This window comes from Phyllostomus discolor, chromosome 14, assembly GCF_004126475.2.
Source record: "Phyllostomus discolor isolate MPI-MPIP mPhyDis1 chromosome 14, mPhyDis1.pri.v3, whole genome shotgun sequence".
NCBI classification, from domain to species: Eukaryota; Metazoa; Chordata; class Mammalia; order Chiroptera; family Phyllostomidae; genus Phyllostomus; species Phyllostomus discolor.
The window spans coordinates 42851561-42864304 of NC_040916.2; the positions used below are offsets into that span (position 1 = coordinate 42851561).

General features: G+C 45.1%; 1 protein-coding gene across 1 annotated transcript in view; it reads right to left on the reverse strand.

Moving 5' to 3' along the window:
• Positions 1-6586: 6586 nt before the first annotated feature.
• The window catches only part of WARS2 (tryptophanyl tRNA synthetase 2, mitochondrial), a 78151-nt gene continuing 71993 nt past the window's right edge, over positions 6587-12744 (reverse strand). Inside the window, exons 5-6 of the mRNA XM_028502764.2 lie at positions 10627-10745; positions 6587-8832 (exon numbers count right to left, since the gene is read on the reverse strand). Of these exons, the coding sequence (XP_028358565.1) occupies positions 8384-8832; positions 10627-10745 (568 nt within the window). The 3' untranslated portion in view covers positions 6587-8383. The remainder of the gene's footprint in view (positions 8833-10626; positions 10746-12744) is intronic.

Consider the following 12744-nt stretch of genomic DNA (forward strand, 5'->3'; position numbering starts at 1 on the left):
TTTGACTAAAAATGGCATGACCCCATGCCCCACCCTCCCTATGCGTCCAATCTCACCCCATTGTTTTTTTTGTTTTCTCAGATGAAAAATGTCCCCAAAGCAAAAGGTTTTGCCTATGTGGAGGGGTGAGACAGAAAATGGCTGAAGCACTAAAAGGCATCAAAATCAATGAGTCCAGCTGTTTTTGAGCAGTGGAAAAAAAGGTCTCAGTAGGTGTAGTGCATCAGATGGAGAGTGCTTTGAAAGTGACTGAAGTTGAAACATATAAGAATAAATACACACTTTTTATAAATAAATTTCAGGGTTTATAAATAAATTTTAGGTCCCCCCCTTGCATGGTATCAATAATATTTTATTTAGGTTTTGGATTGTTTCAGTGACCTGGGTTGTCTCTTGTTAATAAGAAAAATGGCACATTGGTGTAATCAGATATCACAACAAATGCCTTTAATAATTGTGTCCATTGTCTCCTTTATTTTGTCTACCGTTATTACCGGTTAAATCCCAAGTGTGTACAGGTGTGTACAGATCACACTAAGGAGCAGTCCTCACTCTCCGGCAGGCTCCGTCCCGGCCCACCACCAGTCCCACTCGGCTCCCCTCCGGTCTGGCCCGGGGGCTGACACTGAGGCCATGAGATGGGGGCGGTGACGGCAAGATGGTGGTGTCTATATGACATCACACTTTCAAAAATAATTCGAATGCCCTTAACTGGTGTAATTTTGTGACTTTCTTACTTGTAAATTTAATCCATGCCGAACTGTTTTTATTCCTGGGTCACACAACCTTTTATAGGATATTAAGCACTATAATTTTACTACCCACTGTGTAAAATAACTCCCTCCTCTTCTTGTCTCTCTTGCGTTCAGAAGATCCTTACTCATTCTAGTATTGATGAGCAAATCTCCGTTTACTCCATTTACAAATGTAACTTCGGTCATTTCCCTTTTTAGGATTTCCATCGACCCAAATGACATCAGTTTTTTAGCCTGACTATAAATAATCACATATGTAAGCAGAAACAATCTAAGCGACACTGAGTGAATCTGATAAAAAGAGAGACAGACAGGAAATAGCAGGAAGCCAAGACAACAATTATGTTTTATGACTGATCATCTATTTTCTCCTCTTTCTCATTCCTGTGAACTCCTGACAGAGGCCGGGTTTCATTCCCCTTTTATGCCCCAGCACAGTGGTTCTCAACACCAGTGTGCATCTGAATTAGCTGCGCCCCGCCCCCAGACTTTCCCATTCAGTCAGTCTGTGGCTTTGCATAATAATAAGTTCCCAGGGGAGGATTGTGCCGGTCTGGGAACCACGCTTGAGAACCACTCCTCACCGCACACATGGTTCTCACAGATGCTGACTTGAATGGAAGTGACCCAACTGGAGGGAAGACATTAGACAAAGAGGCTGGCAGGAACACTACATTAGCTGAGAGAGTAGCTAAGGTACTATAACAAAGAAATCTGGAGATAAAGAGGCTTAAATGATGAGTTTATTTCTCACATACAGTCCAGAGGGAGGTTGGGCAGCCTGGGGCAGAAAGGCAGGACTGCTTGCTGAGTCCAGGGGCCCAGGCTGAGGGGTTGACTCTCCCCATCTTTCCCTTGGGGTTTCTGTCAAAGGGCCCAACGTGCTGTTTGCAGGAAGTCAGGGGTGGGGGCAGAAGAGCAGTTTCCTTTAAAAGAGATGTGCCTTGGAACTCGCACACATCACTTTCACTCATACCCCATTGGCCAGAACAAATTCACAGGACCATGCCTTGATCAAGGGTGGGCTGGAAGATGTAGTCCCTACTGCGGACTGTATGCTGTACTAAAATTAAGAGTGAGGATCCCATTAAGTAAAAAGGAAGAAGGAGAGACTGGATACTGGGCATCGTTAGCAGTCTCTGCCACAAACAATTGATGGCAAGTCCACGTAAAAACCTGAACCATAATTCAATAAGGCTTCTTTGGGTAGCTGTACATACTGTTTTCCGAGGGGGAGACGGGATGAAGTGGGATAGCATTTAGGCTTAACACAGGGGTTGCTAATTTAGATTTTCATGGATCAAAAGGCTGAAACCCTTCCATTTACTTTGACAAGTCAATACGCCAGCCTATCAGAGGGGCATCAGAATGTGCTTTCTACAGAAGAGGGATATGGACAAACGGGTGGTTGATGAACCTGAAGCTGCAGAAGTGTGAGAAATGCACAGAAGTCAAGAAGACAGTGGCTGAGGGGAAGGGACAAGGGAGGAGCTGAGTGGACAGGAATAACTTACACACGGTCGCTTCTGCAGGGCCGTGGGCAGGAAGTAAGGAGAACCCAGAAGCACAGACACAGAGGAGCCCGGGGAGGTGGCTTACACTGGCTGCAGTGACGCTGGACGTCACGGGGGGACTGGGGAAGAGAGAAATCAAACCTACGCAGGGAAAGGCACGATCCTGAAGCAGTCAGTGGGAGCGGAGTTACAAAGCCCTCAGCTAGGAAAATGCAAAGTTGAAAAGGTCTCAGGAGAAGGCGTGTTTTGTTTGTTTCTCTAGAAACTGCATAGGAAAAGCAATCCGCAGGTAGGAGCAGCAGCAACACTAGCTGGTTGGGTGTCAGTTATGGGGTGGGGGGAGGAGATGCCAAAGAGCAAAGGCCCATTATGCGTGAATGTGAGGGCTCACTAATCAGCGGGGAACGCTCTGTGTGCTGATCTTGCAGGAGCTTTAAGGATGACCAGAGACCTGGCAAGCAGAAGAGGTAGGCATAAAAACAATGAAAGAACAATAATTGACTGAGGAACTCACAGCCTCCAAATTCCACTGTTTGTTAATCCCCAGGAGAGGAATCTCTGATAAAACAATGCTGTGACTCTGAAATCCCATGGTGCTCACCTCCCCTTCCAGTACAAGACCTTCCTTCCGGAACACGGCTAGGGACGAACACCCTTCCGGCTCGCTGGCTGTCTGACTTACGGTGGGAACACGTCTCTCCCTGTCCAGGCCTCATTCCCATGCCCACGTCCAGATAAACCACAGTGCGCTGTCTTCTTTGATCATCCTGGGAGCTCCTCTTTCTGGGGGGGCGGGGGCGGTTCCTGCAAACTCAGGGAACTCTCTGACAGCTGTTTGAACTGACAGCTGTTCTCAGTGGGCTTCTCTGTGGCCAGGCTAGTGTGGGATCCGGTGTTCAATGCCTCTCGCTTCTCCGTCCTTGCATTCACAGATAGGAGCGGTCTGTATTTTAAATCTTACTTGCAAAGGGATTATTTAGGTGGATGTGATGAGTAAGGCAGTGACTATATAAAATCAGACCAGTATATTCTAAGTAGAGTCATATAATCACATTATTTGCTTTTCAGAAACACTTTTATTGTATTTATTTCTTTTTTTTTTTAAAAGATTTCACTTATTTTTAGAGGGAAGGGAAGGGAGGGAGAAAGAGAGGGAGAGAAACATCAATGTGTGATTGCCTCTTATGTGCCCCTCACTGGGGACCTGGCCCACAACCCAGGCATGTGCCCTGACTGGGAATCGAACCAGCAACCCTTTGGTTCATAGGTCAGCACTCAATCCACTGAGCCACACCAGCCAGGGCTCAGAAACACTTTTAGAAAATGATGACTGTTGGCCTGGCTTACTGTGTGTGTATGTGGGGAGGGGATATAAAAAAAAAAAAAAAAAAAAAAAGACAAATTTGCATTCCTTACAGCCAATACAATTATATCAAATATTAAATATTCTACTTATTTGAGAACCATTAAGTGAGCATACCATTGGGAAGCCATATTCTAAGTAATTAAGAACTAATGCCACAGTTGATGTACCCAGGAGTGTGACAAGACTCAGAAAGTTTTGGTTCTAGTTCCTACTCTACCCCTCACTGGCTTTCCAGGTTCATTTTTACAAAGACAAGGAGGCTGAGGGTGGAGGCTGTGGCTCATTTCTGATTCTCGGCACTTAGATGGTGCCTGCAAAATAGGGCTCTTGCTTGTTCATTGGATACGCATGTATCAGGTTGATCCACGTGGAGCTACTGGTTTTGTTGGTAAAAAGATAATAATAATCCAATCTTGACAATTTCATATGGTTCAGTCTGATATTTCCATTCTCATTTTGCTTATATACTACATGGATTTGCTTTTCCCTAAACGTTTTCATGTCTCTACGTCCTAGTTTCCAATCGGAAGGCCCTTGCTCCCATCCTCTACAGTATTTCTTTCCTAAAAATCTTGGTTCATCACTCATTCTTATGCTCATCAGCATTTGCTAGCTGTGTGTCCTCCTTTACTTTAAGTGACAGGCATATCTTAGTACCCCTGTGCCTTTCACGAAATAGGCCCTATGCAAACACTGCCATAATGCTGAATTATTGACACATACCTGAGGGTGAAGTCACTACAGCCCAAACACCTTTCCTTCCTGGAGACAGAGGAAATCCCTAGCCAGAAAGAATAACAGGATTGTGAACATTCACACACAAAGGCTTTAAATGGTGAACACGAAAGCCTTGGTGTTCTCCAGGTTGTTCTGCCTGTGGGGGTGTGTGCAAATGTCACGCTGCTGAGAGACAATCTGTCTTCAGCTCAGTGTCAGGGAGGGATGGACTCCTCCCAGCCTAGGAAATTTCCGAAGACCCATTCGGTTGACACAGTGAGAAGAGTATATTGATCACAGGGAGAAGACACAGTCAGTGAGGACGGAGTCGTCAGGTTAAAGGGAGAGAGACCAAGAGCTGCCCGTGACACAGGCACCAGCACTCGGCGGGGTGAGCTGGGGCACACAGGCCGTGGGAGAAAGCAGCCTGAACGCTGGGCTGTGTGCACAGACGAAGAGCTGCTGGTGGGTGATGGGGGGAGCCCTGAAGCGGGGACGAAGGGAATCACGGAGGGAGCTGGGAGGGCGAGGCACACAGCTGAGGGTCGCAGGTGCTGAGGGAAACACCTGCTGAGTCCTGGAGGGGCAGTCCTGTCCATGGGCACACTGGTTAAGGGGAATCCCCGCCAGCTCCTAACTAGGAGAAACTAGAGACTAACAAACGTGTGACTTCAGGCTGAACCTTCGGTTACTCATTTCAGAAGGCAGCACTAGTAGTTTAGGGTGATACAGCTATTACATGAGATATGGCATGTAAACACACAAAGTGCTCAGCATATAGCAAATACAGAATACACGCTAGCCCCTATTATCTAAGTATTGTTGGGGAAATGATATGGTCTGCCACTCTCAATAATCCTTTTACTATCTTCGGGAATTCTCTGGCTGAAGAACTGTGCAGGGAAGACCTATTGCAAGCAACCTCTGTGAGCTGAATGCCTCAAAGCCACGGTGTCCGCCCGACACTTCGGTGATTACAGAAATATCCTGCATCTGCACCAGCCACCACACTAGCCATTAGCCACTGAGGGTGCTGGGCACTTGGAAGCGGCTGCTGCGGGAGTGGATTACTTAGTGAGGTATCCCTAACTTAAATTTAAGTGGCCACGCACCACACTGGACAGTACACCCTCAGAGCACATCACAGCACACCCACGGGGAGACACTGTGTGGGAGCCCATGGTGGCCCTGCTGGGGCTCAGATCAGATGCCCTGACTCCGCCTCTCAGAAGCTGAGCTGTCTTAGGGAAACTGTTCAACCTCCTGTGCCTTGTTTTCACTCTTAGTAACGTCAGACTGATAACAGCCTCGCTTTACTAGTGGGGTATGAGGAAATGGGAGAACATGGTGGTTCTCAAAGGTTGGTGCATGCCAGCAAAGTCTGGAAAGCTGCTACACAGATTGGAAGTTCATCCCCAAAGTCTGACTCGGTAGGTCTGGGGCAGTGACTTCCCAGGGGGTACCCACGCTGCTGCTCTGGGGACCACACTTGGAAAGACAGTAATGCGACATTTAGTTGGATGACTGACACATTGTTGTTTCATGGTCAGCATCAACGTGGTGTGAAGCAACAGGTTTCAGAAAAACAAACACACACACCTCACACTTGGTTGGGGATCTGTGGCCCATTTTGCAGCTTTATTTTGGTAAATGTGTATGAGGTACCCACCAAGGGCGAGATGCCCCCACGAGTGATAGTCCATCGAGGTGGCCTTGAAGTAGGGCTTGCCCGCCGGTGGAGCTGCAGAACGCCGGGATACCTGGACCACCACTCATTACTGCCACCCAAAATACTAATCATCATTTAAAGTCTCCACAAAACCTACAGAAAATAACAATGAAAACCACTTTTTTAAGTGAGTCACAAGCCAGAAAGCTCCCGATTTTTCATCTCGGTAGAGACTGTGCGGAGGCCTGTAAGTGATAAGTGAAAGAAAGGGGTGGAAGAAGGACCCAGGTTCCAGCCAGGCTCTTACCGACTTCCCGAGATCGCGGGGCACGTCTCAGTCACTATGGACCGATCTGGACGTGAGCCCTCGGGTCACTTCAAAGAGTAACAGCAGCGGATGCTCACAAGCCCAACCCACCTGCACAGGCTTTGTTCCTCGGAAGTTACCACAAGTCATCTGGCTTTGCTGCTCTGAGGTTCCTCCCAGGGAGCCTTTAGTTCTGCAGATGAAAAGGTGTTGCAAGGGGGTAAAGAAACACACAGACAGCAAACACGCAGACAATGGGTTTGGTAGATCCATCTTTAATTTTGTCATTTTCTACTACTCATAACAGGGTTCCTTTGAAGAAGAAAAAAAGAGCTGTGGAAGAAATACACCCAAAGAGGTTTGCAGTAGGACTACTGACACCCATTCCAAGAAAAGATAAAAAAAAAAGAGTCTTTTAATTTGGATTCTGGGACGCTGTGTTCTGTGGATTTATATCTGTTAGTACAAGGACCACTCTACTTTTGTCTCTTAGGAATCCTGAGTAAAAATTTTTTGCCTAGCCCTAGCTGGGTGGCTCAGTTAGTTAGAGCATCATTCCTGTACACCAAGAGGTTGTGGGTTTGAGTCCTGGTCGAGGCATGTAACCGGAGGCAACCAATCGATGTCTCTCACATTGATGTCTCTCTCCCTCTTTCTATCAACCTTCCTCTGTCTAAAAATCAATGAACATATCCTTGGGTGAGGATTAAAAAAATTCTTTGCCCAATATGCTAGTCAGTCTCTTATGTATAAATGACAACCATTATATTCATTGGCAAAAAATTAGAAGCAATTTCTCTTACAAAATCAATCTTGCTAGTAGACCCTGGTAAGTGGGGATTACCACTCCCATTTTCAGGTGTGGGGACTGGAAGTGCCAAGAAGCTGGTTTCAGAGGGACTTGCTGTCACTCAGAGGGACCGAGGGGGAGGCGAGACGCACAGCTTCCGCTGCTGACCGCTGCTGCAGTCTGGCAGGAGACACTCTGAAGGGCAGGTGTAGCAAGTATAGGAGTCAGAACGTGGGACTTGCCTCCTCCGGGACTTTGAGGAGCAAAGGAGACCAAGGTTGGCTGAAACCATAGTCAAAGCAGGCAGCTGTTAGTTGAGCTGCTGATATAAAGAGTATCAGTAGTTTCAGGTCTTAGAAGAGCGTATTTCCAGGACCCGCCTTCCAAATAATCATGGTTGGAGGCTCCTGGAAGAGGTAAAGGTTTTGACCTTGGATTTGCTTCTCACTTCCTGAGTGATACTGTGCAAGTAGCGCAGTCCCGGACACTCCCCCTCGTCAGTGTAAAATGATAATTTTTCTCCCATGTATTTTATGGAGGTGAGGTGAAGCCGAGAGAGAAATGCAAGGAAGTACTTATTAGGAACATCATCTAGGGAGGGACTGGGCTCTTGTGCCACAAATAAATCAAGTTGAAATAGTAGATTATATCCTGCATCTCTGAATTAAAAAAAAAAAAAAAAAGAACTTGCTGGAACAATCGGTGTAATCTCTTGGGAAACAAGCAGGTTAAATCCATTAAAGCAGGCACCGCCTCAGTGACAAATGAACTATCATCATCAACTTATTTTTATGAGATCTGACTACAAATTGGTCCAAGTGGCATCCCAGGGGTTACAAGTCTAAGACTTCTGCATGTCACTGCAGCAGGGTCGGGACAGATAGTGTGACCGTTGGTGACCACATGTGCTCGAGAGACTCACAACTGATACCCCCATTTGCCAAATCACTGATCACCTCCATCACATCTGTGTACATGGATTCAGGCCGAGTAGTCTGCCTCCAAAACTGAGGATTCAGAAAGCTAGTAACTTCTTGGTCTGTTTGTTTGTTTGTTTGTTTTCTGGCCACAGCGTTGTATTGATAGGATTTAGGACACTGCTCTGTTTGAAGACTACAAAGCATTATTCATCGAATGAGGCCAAAATCAGGTACACCAAGTTCAATGTCCCCAAACTATGATTGTTCGCTCACAAGGAAAGCTGCCTTTATCGGAGTGCCCAGGCCGCCGAACAGAAAAGCCTTTGCATCCTTAGTTGAAGCTCCCTACAGGAGCCCCACTAACTTCTTCACCTCCTGGCACACGGGATACGCTAATTCCTTGGCTTTTGCTGACCCAGCTTGTAGAACCTTCTCTATGTGGTCCTTGTCCAACTTCAGTTTTTCAAGTTCGCTCTTAATTGGAGCAAATTTCTCAATCACAGCATCTGCCACCAGCAGCTTGTAGCGAGCCGTGTCAACCCCGGCGCTCTGGCGGACCACTTCCTCCACCGGGAGCCCGCTCACTGCCGAGTGGATGGCGACCAGGTTGGACACGCCCGGCCGGGCAGCCGGGTCGTAGGTGACCTCCGAGGTGAAGTCCGTCACGGCCTTGCGGAATTTCTGCACTATCTCCTCTGGGCTGTCTGTTATTCTGACGGTGGCCAGTCTGTCTGGGTCTGATTTCGACATTTTGGCAGAAGGGTCTCGGAGGGATTTCACCTTCTTCATTGATGCTTCGGTAAAAACACCGACACACACATCCCCAAAACAAAACAAAACAAAAAAATGACAAATATTAAAAAAAGTACTAGGAATGTCAGCGTCTAGATCTTTAAAAAAATCAATACCAAATGACTTTATTACTTTTGTCTGATGATATAAAAATGAAACTCTCACTGTGCAAAATTCAAGCAATTTATACAAGCGAGAAAGTAAATGTCATCTGAAATATGTAGTACTAATGTTAACATTTTGTAGATCATATTTTTATGCACTGTGAGTGCACATGTACACATAAAAATGTATAATCTTATACAAATAAACTATATCAATCACACTGCTTTTACTGTGCACACCTTGATAAAAAGGACTATTTCTTTCCTCTCCCTCTCTTTTCCTCTCTGTGCTTGCCTACTAGCTAATCACCCCCCACCCACAACCACTGCCCTTGCTGTCCCCAGACCAATTTTAATGATCTGTGTCAGTCCTTCCAAGGATTGACACTCAGAGGGTACACACTTATACAACCCTTACTCAGGATTACATAAGTGTGTGCAAACACACACACACCAGAGAAGCTTGTTTATTGCTCTGATAGAATCAAGATGTTAAGCTGTGCTTCATAAACCAGTGGTAGTAATAACTGCCTCTTTTATGGCTAATATAGAAGCATATAAAGTTGAAATAGGTAAAATAATAATAGGCCAAAACACTGAAATGTTACTTATTGCTAAAAGAAGGTTGAATTTGGTGCATGGGGTGCCCTGAATTCATCTGTGGCAACTGTCGAAATAACTTTGAAATTTATATCTGCCTTATGTTTCTGAATTGATACTGGGAACATGTTCTATTCCTTTAAAATGCTATCAGCTTAATAAAGATGGACAGAGCTGAGGCTCCGTGATTCTGGCCCTGCCACAAGTTTACACAGCTACAAAAACGTCGGTAGAGATTTATAGCTTCTTTCCTCAAGAAGATTCCAAGCTAGCACAGCCTGGCCAGCCACAGCTGCGGTCTCTCGGGTTCAGTAGGTGGACTTAACATTCCGCCTCGGTTGTGCATTTAAGAGGGCAGAGTATGAGGATCCCTAGCACCTTCTGGTTTTATCTGGTTATGATCCAGCAGTCCGCAATGACATGGCTTTTGTCTTATTGTGGACAGGGAAGGCCAGGTGAACTGGTTCTGGAATCAGAGGAACTCAGTGCAGGGCCCAGCCTTGCTACTAACTACACACAGGACTTGGACACACTGTTAGCCCTGCCAAGCCTTAGCTTCCTTATCCATCAAATAGGGACAGGTACCTGTTCTACCAAATGATTGATATTTTATATACATATAAAACATATGTTTTTATATGTAAGTACATATTTTACATGTAAATATTTATATATGGTGAGTCATAGAATATACTTGAAAATGATTATTTTTAGTTTTTAGTCTCTCCCATACTTTTCAAGCTTCTTTGATTATTTTATTCAAGTATCCAATGAGGTCTGCTAGTCCTACATGGCAGAAAAAGATGGAGATCTAGTTACAAATCCTGAAGCCTGGCTATGAGAAAGCCAAGTTGAGTCCCAAGAAAGTTCTAAGCTTTGGCCCGTTATCCAATCCTTTCTTCAAAACATGCCCCGATTGCTAGACTTAACCAAGGTGATCGCTCTGTAAGTCATATACATGTCTAATCACTAAGTTGTGTACCTGGAGCTAATAAAATATAGCATGTCAACTGTAACTAAAAAATGTTCTTTTTTAAACACTAAAGGATTTTTAAAAAGCTCCGATTTATCAATCACATGTTTGTTACTCACTTAGAATGGACTTGGGCTCTGGGAAGAACTCCCCATACTTCTTGTTAAACCCTCGAGCGAGATCCTGAACTAGCTCCATGTGCTGCACTTGATCCTCCCCGACAGGAACGTGTGTGGACCTTTAATAAAAGACAGACAGAAAGCCCCGCAAGGCTCCTGCTTAGACGGAAACGGTGCTGCAAGCAGCTGCATTTCCTGTGCCTGCTTCACTGGTGGTGTTTGGCAAACGCTCTCCCGCTACGGAGGGGCTGCGGAGACCCACGTCTTTATCTGTGTGTCAGACAAATGCCAGAGACGTTTGTCTACTCCAGTTCTCTTTCCTCCACGGCAGAAGAATACAGCCATCAACACCAGAGTGACAGGCTCTCGCTGGGAGGGAGGAATGGTATCTTAAATAGCACGGGCTCAACGCATAATTGTATTCTAAAACCACGCCTCCTTCCCTCACCCACTCAGCACATGTCATCCTGGCTTTGACCAGATGCTTTGTACTTCAGAGCTTGCGCTCACACTGGAAAGACACTCCACCCAACTCCTCAAATCAAACATGGCAGACAGCTCTTCGGGCGAGAGTTTTCCTCCCCGTCACACAGGGTGTAACTCAAGATCTTTTTGAATTATGCTGTCAGTCCTGGCCGGGTAGTTCAGTTGGTGGGAGCGTCATCCCAATCTGCCAAGATTGCGGGTTCAATCCCTGGTCACAGCACATACAAGAATCAACTAATGAATACATAAATAAGTGGAAAGACAAATCAATGTCTTTCTCTTTCCAAAATAAATTTTTTTAAAGATTTTATTTATTTCTTTTTAGAGAGGGAAGGGAGGGAGAAAGAGAGAGAGAGAGAGAAACATCAATGTGCAGTTGCTGGGGGCCGTGGCCTGCAACCCAGGTATGTGCCCTGACTGGGAATCGAACCTGCGATGCTTTGGTTCGCAGCCCGAGCTCAATCCACTGAGCTACGCCAGCCAGGGCCCAAAATAAATTTTAAAAAAGGAAATATGCTCTTTTGTTTTAAGTACACTGCAATCGCAGGACAATTAATATGCTGCAGGGAACTTAAAATAAACGAACAAAATCTACCAGTACAATGTAGAGGGATCTCAAAAACAGTGTCGGATGAAAAAAAGCAAGTTGCAGAAGACAGTAATGTAAATCTTAAAGTACATGTGACAATTCTATACATTGTTTACCAATGCATATATAAGTTAAAGAACATACTGGGGGCTTTTCCACAAGTTCATGATCACAGCTGCCTCCAGAGAAGGAGGGGAAGGGATGAGCCTGAGGAAAGGAACAAAGGAGACTTGAATTATATCTGTAACATTTTCCGTTATTATACAATGACAATGTGAGACAAAAATTATCAGAACACAGGGGAGAATGGGAAGGGTTTACAGGAACAAATTTAAAGGACACATGGACAAAAACTAGGGGGAGGGTGGTAATGGGAGGGAAGTGGGGAGGGTTGGGTGGGTGGGCTAGAATGGGAGTAAAAGGGAGAAAGCTGTACTTGAACAATGATTAAAATAAAAAAAATTTAAAAAAACACACAAAAAATTATCAGAATACAGGGACTTCATTTATAATTATTTTAATTCTATATGTAAAGTTTGCAATGTTGACTCCTGGAGAGCTATGTCAAACAAGGGAAGAATTAACCATTATGCAGAAGTCTTAATGGAGAAAACTCTATACTGAAAGGAGATGGGTGATTTTTATTTATTGATTTTAGAGAAAGAGAGAGAGGAAGGGTTGGGGAGGGGGAGAGAGAAACATTGATTTGTTGTTCCACTTATGTATGCAGTCATTGGTTGATTCTTGTATGTGCCCTGACTGGGGATCAAACCTGCAACCTTGCCATATCAGGACAAAGCTCCAACCAACCGAGTTACAGGGCCAGGACAGGCCCTTTAATGCTGGCTGGGGAGTTTACATTTGATAATACAGTTAATTAAATGCCGCAGTTTCTTGACCAAGGAAGTTTGCCATCCCCCCTGTGAAAGCAGCACCCTTAAAGTGAACTTGAGTATTTAAATAATTAAAAATTTTAAGAGAAAAACAGCCACAGCAAAGATAAGTTGCTAGAAAACCATGGTGCTTTGTTACAGAGAGGAGAA